This window comes from Leptinotarsa decemlineata, unplaced genomic scaffold (assembly GCF_025532065.1).
Source record: "Leptinotarsa decemlineata unplaced genomic scaffold, Ldec_3_MD MMD2_P_RNA_scaffold_2, whole genome shotgun sequence".
Lineage (NCBI taxonomy): Eukaryota > Metazoa > Arthropoda > Insecta > Coleoptera > Chrysomelidae > Leptinotarsa > Leptinotarsa decemlineata.
Window position 1 is genome coordinate 2,326,010 of NW_027412529.1, and position 24,546 is coordinate 2,350,555.

The window sequence follows — 24,546 nt, forward strand, 5'->3', positions numbered from 1 at the left end:
CTGACTCTTAATTCTGATAGAACCTACCAAGAAATACTCATTAATGAGTCTCATAGATGATCAATTCCTAATTCTAGAAGAACCTACGAAGATAATCAATTCACAATTCTGGTAGAACCCCAAAAAAAAACATTAATGAGTCTCAAAATTCACTGATTCTTAATTCTGGTGAATCCATTGGATTTATGTATTGATTGTCAGACCAATGATCACTTATGGTGCACTTGCCTGGTGGGCGAAGGCTTTACAGAAAACGGCCCAGGAGAAGCTCCTTGGCTAAAGAGACAGGCTTGTCTGGTCATCAGTGGTGCCATTAGTACCACACCGTCAGCGGCCTTCGAGATCCTTCTAGATCTATCTCCTTTTCACATTTTTCTGGAGAGAGAGGCTAGATGGACTGTATATACAGGCTGATTCACGGTGGATGGCACATTAGACGTTTCTGGTGAACCAGACAACGGATCACTTTGAAAATTTAATGGAGGGCATATTCAGACATTCTCTAGCCAACTAAAATATTTTCGACAATGCGGTGTTGCCGCTTCTATTAGAAAGCAGTAGCAACTTTGATTTTTCAAATGGAACACTCTGTATATAATATTATTTTTGGAATCTCCAACAATTGCCCGACAACTTTTCTTGATATTTCCCTATACCTATCTGTTACCGTTTTCGAAATAAAAAATTAATTTCAATTTTTTTCTTCGAAAATCATGACTTCTAAAAAGGCCGATATCTTTTAGTTAAGAAGTACTATGATATCGAAATTTGGTTTGGAGTTAGGTGATACTTGGACACTTCCCACACGTCAGCCTAATTTCCGTTACTTCAATACAGGGTGGTAAAAAAATACAGTTTTTTCGTTTGCTTGAAAAAGTTGCTGAAATTTGATTATTTTAAATGGAACACCCTATATATTATTGAAAATTCAGAAAGCTGCTGAAATTTGCTTTCTTTCTATGTATATCATACACTATACCTAACTAGTCAAGTTTCGGACTTATGAACATTTATTTGTGAAAATGTCCCTTCAGAATGGTATTTCCATTCGGTATTTGGTAAGCAGGTCATGATTACTATTTGACAGTAGCGTTGTGACATTCTCCTAATATTATCGACATTTTCGTCACTTCAGAAGTTGCAAATACCTTTAAAACGATGGAACAAAACTATTTAAACGAAGTTCTTATGAATTTGTTTATTATTTTTGGACAGTGTGACAAAATTATCAGCAGAACATGTAGAAAGTTCAATGAAATGTATCCGAATCTACCGCCAATGAACCTCAAGAAATTTATACGAATTCAGAACAATTTCAATATGTTTGGATAAACTTTAAAAAAGCACCAAGAAACTTGAAATTGGAAATATTGATATGAATAATAATAAAAGTAAAACAATCATGTGGAATATTTCAAAATATGTTCGAATCGCTGGCCGTTCACTTCCAAGCACTTTAAAATGCGGGTGTTGACTGCTTTCGTGGTGGCAGATCTGATTTCATTGGGATCCAAATCTTCAAATGTTTGGGCAATCCTTTCTAACAATTCATCTCTCGAACGCACGGGTATTTTGTAAACTTTTTCTTTAAACATTCCCCACAAATAAAAATCTAATGGATTAAGATCGGGTGATCTCGCTGGCCAATTCCATGGTCCCAAGCGCCTCATCCACCGATCGTCAAATAGTCTATCCAGTTCTGCGCTCACTTCTCTTGTGCAATGTGCAGTAGCTCCGTCTAGTTGGTACCAACAGTTTCGATAATCTTCGAGTGGCAGATTATCCACGAAACTGTCTACAGTATTCTCCAAAATATTCAGGTAGCTTCTGGATGTTAATGACTCCTCGTATATCACGTACCTCAATTTGTTGTCCATCAACATGCAGAAGACATTAAAACTAAATTTTCTTGAAATCCGGCTTCTTTTGTGACGTGAGGATTTTCACTGGACCAATAATGACGATTTTTTCTATTGAAAATCCTTCTCTCGAAAATTTCGATTCATCAGTCCAAATAATTTTATTTAAAAAAAGTGGATCTTCTTGAATGCGTGTCAACAACATTTCACAAAATTCTACTCTCTGTTGAGGATCTTGAGGCTTCATTGCTTGAATTTTGGTGAATTTATAATCATGCATTTTATGTCTTCGCAAGATTCTTTGAACCGATGAATATTTCATACCCAAATCTTCTTCAGCACTTCTTATCGATGACTCGGGAAATGGGTGAAAATATGCTAAGACATTAATCTGGTTGTCTTCGAAAGTTACGGGTCGAGGCAAGTTTCTTGGTGCTTTTAAAGTTGATCCAAATGCATTGAATTTGTTCTGAATTCGTATAAATTTCTTGAGGTTCATTGGCGGTAGATTCGGATACATTTCATTGAACTTTCTACATGTTCTGCTGATAATTTTGTCACACTGTCCAAAAATAATAAACAAATTCATAAGAACTTCGTTTGAATAGTTTTGTTCCATCGTTTTGAAGGTATTTGCAACTTCTGAAGTGACGAAAATGTCGATATTATTAGCAGAATGTCACAACGCTACTGTCAAATAGTAATCATGGCCTGCTTACCAAATACCGAATGGAAATACCATTCTGAAGGGACATTTTCACAAATAAATGTTCATAAGTCCGAAACTTGACTAGTTAGGTATAGGTATGATATACATAGAAAGAAAGCAAATTTCAGCAGCTTTCCGAATTTTCAATAATATACAGGGTGTTCCATTTAAAATAATCAAATTTTAGCAACTTTTTCAAGCAAACGAAAAAACTGTATTTTTTTACCACCCTGTATTGAAGTAACGGAGATTAGGCTGACGTGTGGGAAGTGTCCAAGTATCACCTAACTCCAAACCAAATTTCGATATCATAGTACTTTTTAACTAAAAGATATCGGCATTTTTAGAAGTCATGATTTTCGAAGAAAAAAATTGAAATTAATTTTTATTTCGAAAACGGTAACAGATAGGTATAGGGAAATATCAAGAAAAGTTGTCGGGCAATTGTTGGAGATTCCAAAAATAATATTATATACAGAGTGTTCCATTTGAAAAATCAAAGTTGCTACTGCTTTCTAATAGAAGCGGCAACACCGCATTGTCGAAAATATTTTAGTTGGCTAGAGAATGTCCGAATATGCCCTCCATTAAATTTTCAAAGTGATCCGTTGTCTGATTCACCAGAAACGTCTAATGTGCCATCCACCGTGAATCAGCCTGTATACTAGTGCACATTGCCAATTGCACAAATCAATTAAATGCAGAGTGCAACAGACTGTTGGTTAACACTGGAAGTCACAGCATTCTGCAAATGACGTCTGACTTCATGCCTTCAACTGTCAACTACGAACTGCCTTATAAAGTACTGTTCCCGAGTAGAGGACTGGATCCTCTGGGAGAAGGAAATATTAAGAGCAGATAGTTGTTGGGTTACAAATGGATCAAAAATATTTTCCGGTTCTGGTTCAGGTGTTTTCAGTCGCAGACCCAGGACAGAAATATCAATCTATTTAGGAACCTATGCGAATGTATTTAAAGCAGAAATTTATGCTATTGGATTGTGTGTTGAAAGATTGGAAGGATCCAACCTCATACACAAGTCAATAAAAATATTCTCGGACAGTCAAGCGGCATTGGAAGCTCTTGACTCCTATCGAGCAAAGTCTAAATTGGTAGCTAATTGCCAAAAACGACTCGCCTTGATAGGAAGACTTGGAATATTGTCTTTGGTCTGGATTCCTGGCCAAACTGATCTGGAAGGCAATGAGGCTGCTGACTCCTTTGCAAAGGAGGGTGCTGCACGCAGCTTCATCGGACCAGAACCTGTCGTTGACATTGCTTTAGGCTTTGCCAAACAAAGATTGAACACCTGAACTGCAAGAAGATTTATGGACTTCTGGCAGAATCTTCCAGAATAAGCTCACTCCAAGGCGTTTATTTATCCTTCGAAGCTTGATACAGTTGTTGGACTACAGTAGGGATGAACTACGATGTCCAACAGGCCTTCTTACAGGTCACTGTCATTTAACTCATCATATGCAGAGACTTGGACTGTCAGAAGACAGTGTGTGTGTTGCTTTGTGTTTGGAAAATGATGAAACAGCATGCCTGCCCTGCTGGGGAACGGGGACTCACTACTTTGTCTCAAAGATAATCTAATATTAAGCACATATTATCTCTAACATCAATGTATGGCTTAAGGAAATACATTATGTATTGCAAAAAATGTAACAAGGCAAGAAGGTAGCCACTTCGTCGTTTCACAGTATATCGTTTTATCTAAAAAAATCAGACATGCACTTTTTTATGTTCGTGCTGCTTTACCTGTTCATTAAGTGTGATTGAAACTTTTTTGTTTTTCTTTTGTTGGCAGTGCGTGTTGTACCTGTGGGCACTGAAGCTTTGTTACCCTACTACCCTTTTTCTACTGCGTGGCAACCACGAGTGTCGACATTTAACAGAGTACTTCACGTTTAAACAAGAGTGTAAGTATACATTTTTAGGTTTGTTTTCTCTCAAGAAAACAAGAGTGTAAGTATACATTTTTAGGTTTGTTTTCTCTCAGCTGATTATGTTGTAAGGTGTTTTTCACTCTAACATTTTTATGTGGTTATGGCAACCCAATACGATGTTGTAAATGGGATGGATTTGTCCGCTTTTTAATATATTGTTGACAAATTGATTTGCAGGTAGTGGTTCCAATAGTTAATTACCGAAAAATCAATTAGGATCATCATCGTTTAATAAACAAAGTCCACATCGGACCAAAAAACTTTAGGTATATAAACAGTTAACCCTTGTCTTCAGATTCAGTATCAATTTGCTTCTCCTGAAGATGCTAACTTTGCTAACGAAACGCGCGTCGAGTGCAAAAATATCAGTTTGGTGTTAGGGTAATTTATCTCTAGGAAAAGTTTTCAAAAATCGGTTTGCAAAGCCACTCACTACCTCACCTAACCCCACGAACACACGGCACTGATAAAGAAATATTGTGAAACGGACAAAAAATTTGTATTCAGCCAGTCAGCTAGCCGAGCCTTCACTCCTCAACTACATTTGATAGCACGTTTACTAACTATCTGGGCGACTAGGGGCCACAGGCAAAAATATTTTATGACTGTACTCCTATTTTTATTGCCGATTGGGAATGGATAGACTATACATATGTACAAATAAGAATTTGAAATTAAACTGTAATATCTCAATGAACAGGTATTCAATTCAATCGAAATAAGCGCCATTTGAATCAGTGAACGTATCACAATTCTGCCAACATGGAATTTTGTGCTTGGGATTCGATGAATTCGACGAATGGCCGTTTATGCCTGGTGCTGATTGACGAAGGTTCTACCGGTGAGAAATTTATTCAAGAGCTTGAAATGATGGTAGTCGGTTGGAGAGAGGTCTGGGAAGTATGGGGGGTGAAGCGCAACTGCTGATGCCGTTTCCTGTACATTTCGTCGATTTCTTCACAATAGGGTTCTGCTGTGAGGGTTTAGCACGGTTCCAGGAAGTTATAGCGAGTCACACCAGCCGAAGACCGCCATACCGTGACATTTTTTTTGTTTGTGTTTTCGCCTTTGTGTGTTTGTTTTTGTGTGGCTCATTGGTGTCCGCATTCACTGTTCTAAACGTTTCCAGTTGTCGCAGACGATCCACTTTTCATCATACGTGATGATCCGATCCCACTTATCACCGACCCACTTATCAAGCTTTCTGACTTTTCTAATATTAACGCATGGGGGCTGACTTCCGCCATCGAACGCACCGTTTGTGATGGGTCAGTTACTACCAAGTCCTCAAATCCTCGTCTTGGATTACTGTAGTTCGACCACTTCTGGGCTGAACTTCGAGGCTACAATCTTCGGAGTGAAATGTCGCAAACCAACGTCGAAATGTTTATGCTGAGTCGACTTGTGTTACGTTGGCTACATTGCACTTAATCAAATGTCGCTTTGTGGTATTGATATATTTTTACCTCGGAACTTGCCATTCAAAATGCTGGCTTCGTCAACGTTTTTCATCACTTTTTCAATGACTAATCGCGTGCAGTTGCACAGCCGTGGTAGATTCAAATCATGGAGCGATCCAACAAATTATGGGGTAGTATGCTTGGCAAATCCAATGAGTTCAAAAACTCTGCTTCGGTGGCATCGCAAACTGTATCTACGCTCGATGGATAAACAATAATAGTGGCCGTGAACTGTATAGGAAGTGAGAGAAGGCTCATTGTGTGAGAGAGACAGGAGTCTCGCTATTTACTGAGTGTGAGAAGTGACACCGGCAAACGTCTGGCGGAAATAACTGATCTATGATCAGGGTTAAAATGATAACATTACTTAAATGGCATAAAATAGGGATTAGGTATGGAAGGGTAGAATTTGAGGGTTATATGTATTCTATAATATATCTATGTTTTCACTTCTTCGATTGACGACTTGTTTATTTTGTGGAAATTCATGTTCACTGAGGATACACTACAAAAACACACTTTTGTCTATTTTCCACTATATTTCTTTATTGTTGACCGGTTAAATGTAATCAGTTAGTTTTGAAAATGGTGTAATAGCCGAAACCGGTCAACAATAAAGAAATATAGTGGAAAATAGACAAAAGTGTGTTTTTGTAGTGTATCCTCAATATCTATATGTAATATACGTATATGTATTTTTTTAATGCCACATCATGAAAAATACATTACAACAAATTCTTAGACCTAACTTACTGTGACACGAGAATTTTATATTATATATATTTATATATATATATATATATATATATATATATATATATTATATATATATATATATATATATATATATATATATACCGGGTGTCCCACATTTTATGTGACAGGCAATATCTGGTTTGTTGAAGGAGATACACAAAAATGTTTCATACAAAAGTTTTAGGAGTTCATGAGAGCTATATTTTGATATAATTTTTAAATATACAGGGTGTTTGGTGTAGGTGCTACAGACCAAAATTCCATTTTTTGAAATAGAACGCCCTGTATATCATTACATATTCAGATGCTACGTTAAATTCTGATATCATTTCATGTTTGGTTTTTGAAATTCGATTACGGCGTTGTTGAGTTATTGCACTTTTCCTTAAATATAAAGTTTCAAAAAAACTTATTTACTCGTACACGAATCCAGTCTATATCTTTTATTAAATTGAACTAGACTACTACTGAATACAAACCATTTTTCTCACCTCTACGATACGATATCGATATCAGTTGAATATAATATTGAAATTCTTGAGAATGTGACTAACTTGAGGGTGAATTGCTTTATATTGCACAATTTTATCAAGTAGCTTATGCTTGTTGATGCCATAGTAACAAATGTTGTTGAATTGTATCTACTTGTCAGTTCGATTCAGTGATTCTTTGCAAAACAGTAACTGTGTTCTTTGTGCGAAAACTCCAGCATGCCTTTCGCGTTTAGTCCAAGTGATTGCATTGATATGTTATTAATTTTGGGGAATGTCAGAAAAACTGCCGTCAAGCACAACGTCTATACCAAGAACGGTTTCCAGACAGACCCATTCCGTCACGAATGACTTTTTCGAGAGTTGTAGAAAAATTGCGAACTGGGTCATTTCCTTCTACTATAAAGCATCGTCATCATACGAGATCTGTTAGAACTGAAGATTTAGAGATCAATGTGTTGGCTTATATTATTATTCATCCACATGTTTCTATCCGTACTCTTGCAGAAGAAGTCGGTGTGAGTAAATCTAATGTACAGAGAATTCTGAAAGAAAATAAATACCACCCATTCAAAATTCAGTTGGTACAAGGTTTGAAACCCACGGACTTTGAACGACGACTTGAATTCATTGCTTGTATTCAGGTAATATTACATGAAAGTCCTAACATATTCAGTCAAACTTTCTGGAGCGATGAATCGCGATTACACAATAATGGAGTTGTGAATCGACATAACAGTCACTATTGGTCTCAAGAAAATCCCCACTGGGTCCGCGAAAGTAATTTTCAAACTACTTGGGGTATTAATGTATGGTGTGGATTGTTCAATGGCCGCATTATAGGACCTTACTTTTTCAATGAAAATCTCAATGGATTACGATATTTACATTTTCTAGAAAATGATTTGATCCAGTTGATGGAGGATATTCCCATAGCAGAACGACAAGGAATTTGGTGGCAACAAGATGGTGCTCCTCCTCACAATTCACAGGTTGTTACTGAATATCTGGATAGAACGTACCCAAATAGATGGATTGGTAATAAGGGTCCAATTCGGTGGCCGGCTCGTTCCCCAGATTTATCACCGCTTGATTTTTTTCCTATGAGGTTATTTAAAAGATATTGTTTTCACTACTCCCCCTCTGAATGTGGATGATATGAAAATCAAAATTCGACTAGCATGCAGTGATATTACGCCTGATATAAGAGCGACTGATATAAGAGTGATTCGACGTTTCGAAGCCTGTATAATATCTAATGGGCATCACTTTGAACAATTTTTATGACTTATTTCTAGGTACCTACCATTCTTATGAAATGATTTATCAAGTTATATTATTTACATTGTTATTAATTAAAGATTTGTTTTCGAATACACCTCTTTCAATTTCGCAATTGTTTCATATTCAAAATGATTCCTGACTGAATTCCACAACTCAAAATTGAAACCATTACTTCGAACACCCAAAATTTTGACTAATTTTCATGTGATCTGATGCAGAGAGAATAATTGTATGAGATATTTTTAAAAATAATAGTCGTTCTCAAGACTTTACATTTTAAGCAATAACTCAACAACGCCGTAACCGAATTTCAAAAACCAAACATCAAATGATATCAGAATTTAACGTAGCATCTGAATATGTAATGATATTCAGGGCGTTCTATTTTAAAAAATGGAATTTTGGTCTGTAGCACCTACACCAAACACCCTGTATATTTAAAAATTATATCAAAATATAGCTCTCATGAACTCCTAAAACTTTTGTATGAAACATTTTTGTGTATCTCCTTCAACAAACCAGATATTGCCTGTCACATAAAATGTGGGACACCCGGTATATATAGATAAGTCGTAGGATTCAGTTCTAGTGAACTCCTGTAGATGCTGAATTGGTTAGCAAAACGCGCGATTCGAGAGATTATTTTTGTTCTGCTCCGTGGAAAGTGTTTGAAAAAAAGGCAACCATGTTTAACAATCTCATAACTATACCCCAAGACAGCGAACATATCATTTTTAATGTAATCTCTTTCACCTCTTTCCAAGTGTCTTCCATTTCCTTTGAGAGTGGTGTCATTCAAACCGGGAAGTTTTTATGGCAGCTACTTCACATCTTCGGGTTTTTTCCATCACATACTCAGGTGACGATATGTAGCACGTCAAAAGCAACCCTTTCAATATGGGGTATTTGTATTCGACACCCCCATAGAAATTACTTTATTCGTCCCATCCTTCCCGGATGTAGATCACCCTTTTCCTGTCGCTTTTATTGTCGCCTTCGTCGGTCGGTTTATTTGGATTGATGTACGCGTATCCTTTTGCTCGTCAACGTTGATTTATGACCAGCGCGGCGGTTTTTTATGATTTTCGCCGAGTTTTCGGTTCGGACTGCGTAAAACAGCCGTTATCGTACGGCAGGGTAATGTTTTGTGGTGGTTATGGATGATATAGCTGGGAAATTCATCCGTCAAAAGGCTTGCGAAACTAGAGGAGAGGCTGGAAACGGGGTGGTGACTAACTGTATCATCACGGTGAAGCTGTGACAATTTTTTGAATAAAAAGCATCGTGAGACATGGCGTTCATGATTATTTGCTGGGTAACCTCTCTGATAGGGATTCGAATTCTCCATTTCCATCGATGTTGATGTGCTGTGGTGTCTAGGGCGAGCGTCGTCACATTTTCCCGACCTTTTTTAAAAATCCTGTACCACTTTTACCATTTTTCTGACTCAGAGTACAACCACCGTAGGCCACTGTCAACGTTTCAAGTGTTACAAATTATTAATTTTTTTATAGCAAAAAATCGCCATCCGGCTCCGTTTTGTGTTGTGTGTTAGTCCATTGTGTTAACAATTGAAATGGGTGAGAGTATTTTCAAAAGTGAAGAATATGAAGAATATAGGGGGCCCCTTTATCCACGCCGGTAACCAGGCCGGGGTGGTTCGGATAACCACGTAAAGGAGGCTGTATATGTGAAAACAAAACCAAAAAGTCTCCCGAGCAGGAGGCGACGTAATAAAAAATCAAATTGTTCTTATGAAAAAAAGTTCGACAAAAAATGGGTGGCAGCGTTGCTTCGTGCAAGACCGCTGCGTCCCCCGACGAAGCTCCTGTCAACCTTGATGAGAGGAGCCTGGCCAAATACGCCCGAGTAGGAAGCAACGCCATCCAAAATATACAGGGTGGGGCACCGAAAACGAAACAGATCGAATATCTTCAAAACACATGTGTTCTGAAAAAATGCAAAAACACGTCGATTTTTAATCCAAGAGGGACATCTTCCCATCATAACCTCAACTGTCATACATCTTCCCCCATCCCTCGGTGACTATCACCCAAACAATTTGAACAGGGAAAGTAGTAAGTGTGACAAATCGTTAAAAAGGTAATTTCATGAGGAATTCAGCCATGTCAATTTTAGCTACCTAACTTTCTATTTTGGCGCCCTCTTGCGGGAAAAAACTGTTCTGTATTCCAAATTATGATACCTCATTCGCAAGCTAATTTGGCATAAATTCGGTGACAATGCATTATGGAGTTTTTCAAGGGGAAAAACAAGATGGCGGCTTCACAATGGTGGACAAGATTTGCAATAATGGTCCGAATAGATTCAAAATTGATAAGTGGTGGTTTTCAGAGTCGGAAATTATGAATTGTTCTTTTTTCGTGAATTGTTCACATTACCTTTCAAATAAAATGTGAATTGAAAAACGAAACAGTTGTTTTTTCTGCAATAGAGCGCCAAAATGAAAAGTTAAGTAGCGAATACTCACATGTCTGAATTCCTCATGGAATTACATTTTCAGTGATGTGTCACACGTAGTACTTTCCCTAATCAAATTGTATGTGTGACCAAGGGTGGGGAGAGAAATATGACAGTTGAGGTAACGATAGGATTTGCCCCCTGGGATTTAAAATTGACGTGTTTTTGCATTAGGTTCACAACATATGTGTTTTGAAGAATTCGTTTTCGATGTTGGGTTAAATCGAGCCTTAAGCACAAATTTCGTGCGCCATTTCGGAGCCACCATCTTGATTTTTTGCATTGAAAAACAATTCATAATTTCCGACCCTGAAAACCACTACTTATCAATTTTGAATCAATTCGGGCTACAATTGCAAATCTTGTCCGCCATTGTGAAAGCGCCATCTTTTTTTTTCCCCTTGAAAAAGTCCATAATGCATTGTCACCGAATTTATGTCCAATTAGCTTGTGAATCAAGTATCATAATTTGGAATACGGAACAGTTTTTTCCCTGCAAGAGGGCGCCAAAATCGAAAGTTAGGTAGCTAAAATTGATATGGCTGAATTCCTTATGAAATTACCTTTCTCCCCTAATCAAATTGTTTGGTTGATAGCCACCGAGGGGTGGGGGAAGAGGTATGACAGTTGAGGTTATGATTGGAAGATGTCTCCCTTGGATCACAAATCGACGTGTTTTTGCATTTTTTTTCAGAACACATGTGTTTTGAAGATATTCGATCTGTTTCGTTTTCGGTGCCCACCCTGTATAGAGAGAGATGTACGTAACCCGCGAAATTTGAACATTCAGTTTATTTTTTGAACAGTCTACGTAGTTGTTAACGATCTCGTAAGTAAATTTCAAACCAACTTCTCTACAAATTTGTATGCAAACACAAACCTGAATAGAAATGCTATGGCCGATGATCTTCAGCGAGTAGAAAAGTGGCTCCTGGATCTAAATGAGCAAAACTGAAGTGTTCTCCTTCTTGATTCAAATAAACCTGAATAGCAGTATTTTATTAAGGATGTTCCACTGAAACTCGTAAGGCACCAAATAGAATTTGGTGTTATAATTAGCCATGGTCTAAAATGTATGAACTCCATTATAGATAATACGCTGAACTTCCACTGTAGCACCCTAATATTTCAATAATATTCCAAACAGCAACGACTAATGCACTACATTTAACTAATTGTACTCTATCTAGGAATGCAGATTAATAAATGAATAATAATTCCTACCGCTATCACGAAAACCTTACATAACTGGTGAATACTCAATCTATCAAAAGAAACAATGTGTCATCGAAATTCTTTGCACAGCCTCATTTGCCTCCATCGACGCCGTCTACAGTAATGCTAGTTCACAAGTGGGAAACACATTGGAAAAACTACTAATCAAAAGACAACCTTTTCTTTTGAAAATATGTCTCCTGAGCCAAAATTAAGGAAATATAAGTAGATGAACAAGGCGGATTCTGGACCACTTGGGAGTGGGGAGAAACGTCATCTAAATCGACGCAGGATGAAACGAGTATCGTAGCGATTTAAGCGTGGACCCCCTTGCCCTCGGCCCCCCTTAGTACTCCACATCACCGCTCAGGCCTTCTTGGTACCCCACCTAACCCTTCGGCCCCCTTGTCACGTTCCAGTCACGTGATTTTAATTAAAAAAAGTTTATAGTTATGGGATTCGAACCCACGACGTTGTCCTTAGCCTCTACACCAACGTAAGATATTGAATGTAACTGCGAATGTTGGGTATTTATAGCGTTAGTTTTGTCGGGACCGAAATTGACTCACTCATTATACTTGACAGCATTTTTTTTAATTTCCGTAGATTGTAATCGTCATTATCATATTGAAGATAGGAAAATATACTTAGATTTGGGAAATAATTAATAATTCATGTGAAGATGTGCATGTGTGTGTGTGTAAGAGCGAGAGGCGCGTGTGACGTAATCGATGCACAAATTTACGTGGCTTTGCGTATATTGACAGATTCATTATAATAATTTATCGTACAGAATTGTTTCATGTCCTGTTATCAGTAACCGCACAAAAATAGGCGCTCGATTCATCGATACAAAAGTATATGGAAACAACAAAAGTTATAGAACACACAGAGTCATCTATGAGTCACTAGCTGAACTATCTATTGGTTGAAGAAGGACACTGTAAATACTAGACTCGTAAGACTGCATCTGTCAAATGTCAATACATGCCAGCATGTCAGGTCTCGACAAAACTAACGCTATAAATACCCAACATTCGCAGTTAACTTCAATATCTTACGATGGTGTAGAGGCTAAGGACAATGTCTACGGCGCGGACGATCCAGGTTCGAATCTCATAACTATAAACTTTTTTTAATTAAAATCACGTGACTGGAACGTAACAAGGGGGCTGAGGGGTGAGGAAGAGTCACAAGTGGGGGCCTGAGCGGTGATGTGGAGTACTAAGGGGGCCGAGGGCGGAGTACTAAGGGAGCTGATAGGTTAGGTGGAGTACCAAGGGGGCCGATAGGTTAGGTGGAGTACCAAGGGGCCGAGGGGCGGAGTTCCACGCTTAAATCGCTACTATACTCGTTCCATCCTGCGTCGATTTCGATGACGTTTCCCTCACTCCCGTTTGCGCCAGAAGTCTCTTTGTTCATCTACTAATATACCTCAGATCAATCCTCGAGTATAGTGTGTCAGTTTGGAATCCTCACTTTTACAACATGCGCTTGAGAAAACCTAAAGGCGTATCACCAAGTTATCCACATAAATCCGTGACCTACTATATATTACTTCTCTATCCGATCTTATTGAAACATTCAAAATCCTCCACGGATACTACTCAGTGAATTTTGCCTTTTTGCGGAGTAATGATGGGTAATTATTAATCTTACCTAAAATGTAATAATGAAAGACTGAGAGGACATCCATAGGACGAGAAAAATTCTTAAAACTGTGTCGCCGATATTTTCTGTGCGATCATGTTTTCTTCCACTGGAACGACCTACGTGAGCATGTTCGAACGTCTATGCCGCCTTAGATTTGTTGAATAATACGTTACGCGAGCTTTCCGAAATTTTAAAAATTTCAACTATGTTCATTTTACAAATGAGTTAGAATCAATCTGCTGGAATCCCTTGTATATTTCAGAAAACATTGATGAAAAAATCAGTTTTTTTTGTTTTCAAATCCACACGTTGTTCAATAATCATGCACCATATGTCACAAGAATTTTTACCAAACTTTATACACCATGGATTACAGACAATGTGAAGTTTATGATGAAAATAAGAGATAAAGCCAGAAACAAATTCAAAAAAACCGGTAAAGCTGAAGATTGGAAACTCTTAGAAAATTCACTAAATCTTCTATTGAGCGAGGAAAGAAGGCTTATCTAGAATACATTGCCTCTAATAATAACCATAATAACTCTAGAGATCTATGGTTGAAGCTAAAAAAACTCGATATTCATAATAAAAAACCTATATTGACTCTTCCCTCCCATTTATGTGATCCTAACAACATGAATGATTTTTTTATTGCTTCGCAACAACGGTGTAATAAGGTTGACCCAAATCTAGAACAATTTTACAGTAATAATGTGAATGATTCTATCACATCATTTCTTGAATTGACATTGATTACCGAAAATGAACTGTTAACCTTCATGTCACAAATAAAAAGTTGATCCAAAGGAATAGATGATCTCGATAATTCTCTCTTAAATCTCTGTTGTCCACCTATAGTGCCCGTTATTTTACATATTATAACTTTTGCTTGGCGAAGAAAGTTTTCCCAAGTATGTGGAAGCAGTCTATCATGGTATCAATACCCAAATTGAAGAACCTAAGGAATTCAAAGACTTGCGTCCTATAAGTCTTCCACCATTTCGTTCCAAAATTTTGGAAAAGGCTATTGCTCAACAGCTGAGAAACCACCTTCACAACAACAACGTACTTCCAATTATGCAATCTGGTTTCAGACCAAACTATAGCTGTGCTACAGCTTTATTGAGTATATTAGATGATATCATCGCAGCATCGGATAGAGACGAAATCACTGTCCTACTATTGATCGACTTTAGCATAGCTTTTGATACATTGAATCATCAACTACTTCGATCTATATTACATTATAATGGACTTTGTCAAAGCACTTTGAAATTTTTCGATTCATATCTTTCACATAGACAACAAATTGTTAGAGTGGAGAACCACATGTCAGATTTCAAAAATACTTCTTCAGGTGTCCCACAGGGTTCAATCCTTGGACCTATCCTCTACATAATTTACACCTCCAATTTGACAACCTGTTTGAAAAAACTCAAATATCATATGTATGCCGATGATACACAGTTGTATTATTCTTTTACTCCTGACTCTGTACAGCAAAGCGAAAATATCATTAATGACGATTTGAATCAATTCGTTAATGTATCGAGGAAACATGCCCTGGAAGTTAATAATTCCAAATTCTCTATGATTGTATTTGGAAGGAAAGTCGCAAGGTCAAAACTTAGAGATCTAATCATAAAAATTGATGACACTGTTTTACCGGTTGTAAATCAGGTTAAAAATCTAGGAGTTTGTATCGATGATGAACTCAAATTCAAAAAACATACTTCAACATTGATTCAAAGAGCATTTGGAAAAATGAAAGTATTATACCCTCATAGGCATGTCTTGAGCCTAAAAACCAAATTACTCATTTGTGATTCGTTGAAATTATCTATTTTCAATCATTGTGACGTAGTGTATCATTATTTTCTGAATAAAAATGAGCAAGAACGAATTCAAAGAGTTCAAAACTCTCGTTTGAGATTTTCATACGGTATCAAGAAAAGAGAACCGATTTCTCATACACTCAAAAAAGCTAGGTGGCTGAAAATGTACGATAGGCGGACTCTTCATTTTTCGACATTATTTCATAAAGTTATTGTCAATAGAACACCTCCCTACCTCTATAACAAAATAACTTATCGAACTGATGTTCTTAATGTGAACATCAGGCACAAAATGATCCATGTTCTAAGACACTCCATAGAACTATTCAAAAGGTCATTTACATATACGATAGCTGAATTCTATAACAACCCACCACCTTCCTTTCGGTCGAAATCTGTTTCCAGTTTAAGGTACTGCCTGAAAAAACACCTTCTGAAAAATCAATAATACCCGAATATATTCTATGACACATTGGCTCTTGTAGGCCATAGCTAAAATATTTGTAGTATCCTTATGTTTGTATCAATATCCGCCTCATGAATTGAATGTTGTACCCGCTATCACAATTCCAATTTTATTTTAGGTCTTTTGTTATTTTTTTTTGTTTTTCATCATTTTCTTCTTTTTTTTGTAAGGTGTACAGAAGAATGAACTCTGTTCAATCTTGTATCCTATTGACAAATTTGTATTTTGTTTTTCTCCATATTGTATCATGTTATTTCAGCTGTCAATAAATTCATTTATTATTATTAATAATAAATATCAGAACTGTATGCTTGGTCCATGAAGATGACGAGTCCGATACAGAACAGAGCACTTCCTTGGATACTATCTGAAATTGTTTCCCACAGTGTTGTTTTGATTTTCAACCATTGAGGTAGTTTTTTTTTATATTTTCAGGTAAAATAAAATATTCAGAACGTGTGTATGACGCGTGCATGGATGCGTTCGACTGTCTGCCACTAGCGGCGCTGATGAACCAGCAGTTCCTTTGCGTCCACGGCGGACTTTCCCCTGAGATACACAATTTAGATGATATACGGAAGGTAAGTCTTTCAAGTGATCTGTTTATCTGAATATTCGAAATGATATAACTTACTCGTCCTCTTTTATGTCAGCTTAGGTTGAACATTATTGGATCAATACTATTGCTCACAGCCCCACGTTGGGCGCCAAATATATAGGGTGTAACTAAATAAGTGTAAAACATTTAAGGAGGTGATTCCTTATCGAAAAAAAAAAGGATCTTTCATATAAAGAAATTTCATTGGAGCATCCCTTGTTAAGATACAGGCCCTTAAAGGAGGTACATAAAATTTGTATAACAATTTTTTTCACAAGCACTAAATAAGTTACAATATTGAAATTAACCTGACGTTTTGTACTACCAAAAAAACATTTGGCCAGAAATTTATTTGGTTTACCCCATGGTTGAAAGAGGTGGAAAACGTAACCCCTAAAATTCATTTCCAATGTAACTTTTTGTCTTATTATTTGTTTACCATTTGAAAATATATTTCCGATAGCCTGTTTTATTCTGAACAAAAAATGTCTCTTGGGTTTTTGCCCGAAATAAACCAGTTAATTTTTTCAATAAGATATTGTGGTCTACTCGATAAAAAGCGTTTGCCCTTTACTTTCCAAAACATCCAATATTTTTTGTTCAAAAATCATCAAGTTGGTATTAGTAGATTTATATTGTGAGAGTCTGTGTTGATTATTTATTAAACGTTCCTTGCAATAAAATTTTAACTGATCACTAACTAATGCATCAAAAATGTTTTCAAGTGAAGACGGACTACAGATACTTCGATAATTTTCCACAATTTGTTTATCACCAGATTTCAAAATAGGCCAGATAAAGCTATGTTTCCACAGGTCAGGAAATTAACTAGAATCTAATGAGCACTTGAAAATAAGAAATATGGTATATGCTAAGGTACAGATACATTTTTTGAAGAATAACTCGGGAAAGCCATCAGGTCCATAATTCAGTTTGTCTTAATCCTATTGCAAAACTTCTCGAAATTGTCATCTGCAATCGCGTACATTCCTCAGTTCGTAATATTATATCTCCGCAACAACATGGATTTATGTCAAACAGATCCACCATAACAAATTTAATTAGTATTGACCCAAAATTTTAATAATGTCTTAGACCAGAATGTCATCGTCATTTCATCCAGGTTTGGAGACCAGCTCCCCTACCCTTTTGGCTGATTGTTGGTCTTGAGAGGGACCAATGGGTTCATGACTGAATTGGTGACGGCATGAAGTCCTTAGACATCAGTGCCGCCCTTCACGGGATATCCCTACCTGGCTGGGGTGGAATGGATGAAAAAGTTATTCATCCGTTAACGGGGGACATGAGGGCCTCATTCGACAGAGTGACGGGCCTTCTATATCGGGAGGGGTCGTCTACAGCATAATCTGTGGCTTCCCTAACTAACGGGTTTTCATGAGTTTCCGTTTTTTCGAAAACTCTCTCATTCTTCGACTGAATGGACTGCCGAATGGACGGCAGCTGCAAATCTCTACGGATGGCTTCATTCCGCACGAACCAAGGAGCATTCACAATCATCCTAATTATCTTATTTTGCAACCTTTCCAAAATGGAAATGTTGGACGGAGCCGCTTGTCCCCAGACGCCTGAAGCGTACATGATGACAGGCTTGAACATCGTGTTATAGATCGTGATTTTGTTTTTCAAACTAATCTTTGATTTTCTATTGATCAGAGAGTACAGACTGGCTATCCGACCCTCGATCTTAGATTTGACGTACGTAATGTGTGGGTTCCAAGTGAGCCTACGGTCTATCAAAAGGTCGAGGTACTTTACCCGCGCTTGCCAGTCAATCAACCTTCCAGAGATTCTCACTTTTCTGGCCGGAGAAGATAGTAATCTTCCCATGGTTATCGCCTGAGACTTTTCCTGGTTTCCCGAATCTTCCAATCGAGGTACCAGCGCTCGAGGTCGTCCAATGCACGTTGCATGTAGACGACGCCGAGCTCTCGACCCATGGAAGATGAGAGAAGAGCCGTGTCATCGGCGTACAGGGATATCTTCACTCGTTCGGACCTAGGCAGGTCGCTGGTATAGAGCGTCGGAGAGAGCACGGCCCCCTGTGGCACTCCAGCGACAGAGAGCCCTCTACTCTGACCTGAAAAGTTCTGTCTTTCAGGAAAGACCCGATCCACCAGATCAGGCCCCGAGGTAGGTCGAACGCGTTTAGCTTGTGCAGAAGACCTTCGTGCCATACTCGGTCGAAGGCCTTCGAAATGTCTAACAGCACAATATGCACTTTTGTGTTAGTGTTTAGCTCGCTGATGGTGTTTTCGACCAAACTTGAGCCTGTAACTCAGTGGAGTGATCTCTCCTGAAGCCGAATTGTTCGTTAGGCAGAACATTTCGGTCCTCAACTTCTTCGTTGAGTTTTTGCAGTACAACTCTTTCAGCCAGCTTAGCCGCCGACGAGAGTAGACTGATCGGGCGATAGTTCTGCGGGAACAGCTGGTTCTGACCCTGTTTTGAGAGCATGACGACGATCGCATGCTTCCACCTTCTAGGGAAGTGTCTGAGGGCCAACGAACTGTAATAATGTCTTAGATAATCGTGGTCTAGTTGATGTGATATATACTGATTTTGCTAAAGCATTTGATCGACTTGATTACATGATCCTTCTACAAAAAATCCACCAATTTGGTTTCCCTAATTCAGCAGTACTTTTCATTAAATCCCACTTACTTCGACGTGAACAGTTTTTATCTTATAACGGCTATGATTCTTTTCATTACAATCCTTCATCTGGAGTACCTCAAGGGTCGAATCTCGGACCACTTCTGTACTTATTATTTATTAATGCCCTCAGTAATTATGTCGGTTGTAATTAGTTATTTTTTGCAGATGATTTGAAAATATATTTACCTGTCGAAACTATCGAAGACTGTAATACATTGCAACGACAGTTAGAAAATATACAGACTTGGTGTGAAGTAAATAGACTATATCTCAATGCATCCAAATGTAAAGTAGTGTCTTATAGTAGGAACTAGAAGTACATATAGCAAGTACACTATAGCATTTGCAATAATTTCAATTCAATTCCAAATTTGTGTGATATCAATTTTGATTCTAGAATATATTGTTGACACTGCATCTCAGTATTTCATGAAGAATATTTAATTTTCTGGTATAGTTTTTTTTATTTCATTATATTATAATTTTGTTATCCATTTTCTCAAATTGTAAGTTTGTAATTATATGGATCTATATTACTTTCTTCAACATACTCGGTTAACCCCGTGAATGGTTTTTAACTGTTGGGTAATAAACGCTATTATTATTATTATTACTAATTTTAATATTAAAGTAAACCACACAAAGGATTTGAAGCTTTATAACTTCTATTTAATTATATGCGAGCGCTTTCGACAGCTGATCGTGCTATCATCATTCTATTTTTGCAGAATTAATATCCGGTTTGATGTTATGATTTAGGCCTTTTCACAATAATAAAATTTCATCTTGTGTTCCGGTTCGACTTACGTTTTCGAATTCGCCCTGTATTGGCGTGCGTTTCGCAAAGTCCCGATTTAGAAAACGAAAACCTTATCGAGCAGCAGGTAAGAACAAGCAACAGCATGTCGGCACGTATAACGTGGGGCCGTCGCCTGTCGTCGATAAGAATACGGCGGCGGTAACTATTCATAAGACACGCACGGGGGTGGCAACAGGGAGGCGGCGGGAGGCTAGTTGCCACCTCTTGGCCCCCGTGCATGACTGACCGTCGCGTCGGTCGGTTTACGGACCGCCACTTCGTATCTGTCAAGTGCAGCGTTCCTAAACTGACCGCTGACGCCGCGAATTCATGGCAGTGCAAGTGGGAGGCGGCGATTTCAATGACGCGGCGGAGAGGGCATTAGTTCCTGTGGAGATGGTTAGTGGATGAGAGGTCGTCCGGTTATGGGATAGCCGGATATGCACTCTATTGTCTGTTGAACACCGGTCCATGTATGATGCTAACTGCTTTGAGATGTTCTTTACATCAATAGTACAAATACAAACCAAATCAAGTAAAACCACTCTCGGCTTACCTACACTGTAGGTTAATAGACTGACGAGTGCACACATCGATACGGACTGATGGAATGTCCGTGTCATACATTTGTGCTCTCCGGAAACAGGGCCATATAATTTCTATTATATGACCGATGACACCATTCACTAGACCCTTAGACACATCAATATTGTATCGCAACATCACTTTGGCCCCCACAAATATTTCCAACTGTTTAGGCAACCCCTCAGTCTTGTTTATATCAATCTATAAGACTATCTTGTGCGATTATTTTATTACAATTCGAATAAATATGGTTTCTCACAAACTACTACACCATTTATTGTCTCATTTTTAGAGTCGGGAAGTAGGTATTTAAAGGTAAAAGCTATATAGAAATATTTTTTTTTTATTGAAGCCAACCTTGGATGTGGCATCTATTTCATGGTGAGCCTACCAACTCCCTATCATAAACGAATGCGTATACAAAATTTCGTGTCCCTGCTATTTACCGCTCGCTGTGGAGATCTTTCGTACGGAGCCGATCCTGGCAGCAGCATGAGGTCACGTTCATGATTAACATGCATTGTCTTCGGTTCTGGACCAGCATGCAAAATTTCAGCCGGGAATTGAGTCAAAAATTTAACTTGCAAGATTTGTTAACATACATACAAGTAAAGTTAAATAAAAGCTTTCAAAAAACATAGAAAGTTTCATTTCTCTTTTCTTCATTCTCCTTTCTTTGCACGTCGTTCGTATTTACAGGATTCTTTGTTATGATATAAATGTCGCGCGGCGACATTGCGCTTAGTTTAAAACTGAACGCGTAACCAACGTCCAGCGGTTGGGTTAGTAGAGAACAACAAAAATAATATTATGGCAAGCAGTTGTAAGAAGGTAAAGACATACCAATTTCATTCGGAATGGGAAGAACAATACTTTTTTACAGAAGTTAAAGATAAAAATGTGTGTTTGTTATGTAATACTTCGGTCTCCGTTGCTAAAAAAGGAAATATTGAGAGACATCATTAAACTGTAGATTCTAATTTTGAAAAATCATTCCCACTACATTCTGCCGCCAGAAAGGAGAAACTGAAACAGTTAAAAAAAACAGTTAATTGGACAACAATCAATATTTTTAAGAACAGTCGACAAAAATAAGGCTGCAACTGAAGCAGTGTACCGTGTGTCCCAGATAATTGCACAAAAAAATAAACCTTATGAAGACGGAGAAATGATAAAACAGGCGTTTTTAGAAGCTGCTGATTCGTTATTTGCCAACTTTAGAAATAAAGACGAGATAGTTTCAGCTATAAAATCTATGCAACTTTCTGCTAATACAGTGATGAGACGTGTAGAAGTAATGAGCAATGATAGTTTTTTACAGTTAAGAACTGACTTAGATAACTGTGTTTATTTTTCACTTCAACTGGATGAATCAACAGATGTCGTTGACACTGCCCAGATGGCCGTGTTCGTCAGGATGGTTTTTAGTGATTTTATGATTAAAGAAGATCTTTTGAAGTTCATTCCACTGAAAGGACACACTACTGGACATGAGTTGTTGTCTCATTTAAAAAATATTATTTCTTCCGAGAAAATTCCAATATCGAAAATGGTAGGCTTGACAACCGATGGCGCTCCAGCTATGGTGGGTTGTGATAAGGGTCTGGTGGCGTTATGTCGTAAAGATGAAACTTTTCCGCAATTTCTCTGTTACCACTGCATTATCCATCAGCAAGCATTATGTGGAAATTTCCTGAAACTAAACAACGTTATGAAACTGGTGGTAAAAATTGTGAACAAGATTAGAGCTCAAGCGTTACAAAGAAGATTATTCAGAACCTTGGCCGATGAAGTTGACTGTCAATACGGAAACCTACTCCTTCACTCTGAAGTCCGATGGTAAGGTAGAGGACGAGTGCTGAAACGTTTTAATGATTTCCTATCTGGCATAGTTCAATTTTTCAAACAACGCGCTGAACCGACTCCGGAACTAGAAAATTCAATCTGGCTTAGAGATTTTGGTTTTCTCGTAGACATTACAGATAAATTAAACGAACTTAATTTGCAGCTTAGAACTAGCGGAAATGATTTCTGATATAAAAGCATTTATCAAAAACCTGGAGTTTTGGGAACAAAACCTAATTAACAGCAATGCCAAGCATTCTCCTATTCTTTCAGAAAAAATTTCTCAAAATCCATTAGAACCCTATGACAACAAATATCATGTAGAAACAATTTCTACCCTGAAGAATAACTTCAAAAATCGATTTATGATCATCAATGAAATTGCTTTAGTAGCACAGTTTGTTGTTTCACCCTTTATGGAAATTGATATCCAACAGTTTGCAACTTGTGTTATGCAGAACTTTGGCGAAGGCATCGCTGCAACAGAAATGGAAGTCATTGAGTTTCAAAATGATTTAGCTTTAAAATCGTTAGTCTCAAGTACTGAATGTATCTGGCCTATTGTAAGTAAAGACAAATATTCAGTTCTATGCCGTGTTGCCTTGAAAGTGAAAGCATTATTCAGTTCAACCTATTTGTGTGAATCTTCTTTTTCCAATATGAAGTTTATTAAGAACAAATATCGCAATCGACTTATAGATGAACATTTGGATAATTGTTTTCGAATGGCTGCATCAAATTATACTGCAAACATTAAAAAAATTATCGATGAGTCTGAGTGTCAGCCTTGTCATTGAACGTGCTTTTTTATTTTTCAATGTTTATGTTCATGATAGTGCGTTATTTTTTTGTTGTTATTATTAACTATTTTTAAATCATACGTGACATGCCGTTGTGGCTGGATAAAAGTTTGTGTTTATTTTTCAAACACCTTCGTTTGCTTGGTAGGAATGTAGCTATGAACAAGTACGTACTAGTAATATTAGTTATTTTGTTATTAGTTTATTATTAGTACTTATGTATTATGTATTTCCAGTTAAATAGTAAAATAAATACATATAATGATAAATTAACTGGTGGATTATTCCATTTACGTTGCGTTACGTGACTTCCGTGTGGGTAGCTCGCTGTTTATTCCAAAATTAACAAAGTAGCTCAACACATTGAAGAGGTTGGCGACCACTGGTTTAGATTTACATTAAATGAGATTGGTGTATAAGATATGGAATATCCGTTTTTGCCAGAATTTCAATAAAAACATATCTATTCGTCAGCTTTTTAACGCAATGGCACTTTTACAAAGTAAATCCATATCAACTTTCATTTGTTGGGAATATTGCAACTTCTCACGCACAACTTTTTCATCACGTACTAAAAGACTGATTGGTGCTTTCGCCGAAACGAAACTTTTATGAAAATGTGAAAAATGTATCTCAATTCTTGTTTACTGCCACGTATCCTTCAGGTAATAAAGTGTTATGGAGAGATATTTACTGGCCATTATTCGATCATCTTCGACGAAGAAAGCTATAAGGAATTTACGACGGGATAAAAACAGTCGAATAAACGCGTTGCTGCGGTCGATATGTTCATGCTTTTCATCCAATACGTCCTTACCCTCTTGACAGCATTTACTTCCAGAAAGAACTGGCAACATTGGATTATCTGACGTTGACAAAGAATAACACAAGTCAAGTCGTCTTACATTACACAATAATCAAGTTAGATTTCTCGAAATTTGTATATATGTGAGTCACAAAAAACCCTTGCGGGTTGCAGAATTCAACGAAGATGATTTCGATAGACGTATCGAGTTTTGTGAAACTCTCACTGAATGGATCAACTTGCATCAGAATTTCTTGTATAAAATTTGTTTTTCGGA

The 24,546-nt window shown here is 37.5% G+C and overlaps 1 protein-coding gene across 7 annotated transcripts in view; it reads left to right on the forward strand.

The window, feature by feature from the left end:
• The window catches only part of LOC111506509 (serine/threonine-protein phosphatase 2B catalytic subunit 2), a 306,256-nt gene that overhangs the window by 192,801 nt on the left and 88,909 nt on the right, over positions 1-24,546 (forward strand). For all 7 annotated transcript variants that reach the window (XM_023161595.2, XM_023161594.2, XM_023161593.2 and 4 more), the window contains exons 4-5: positions 4,382-4,493; positions 16,597-16,742. In XM_023161595.2, coding sequence (XP_023017363.1) covers positions 4,382-4,493; positions 16,597-16,742 — 258 coding nt within the window. The remainder of the gene's footprint in view (positions 1-4,381; positions 4,494-16,596; positions 16,743-24,546) is intronic.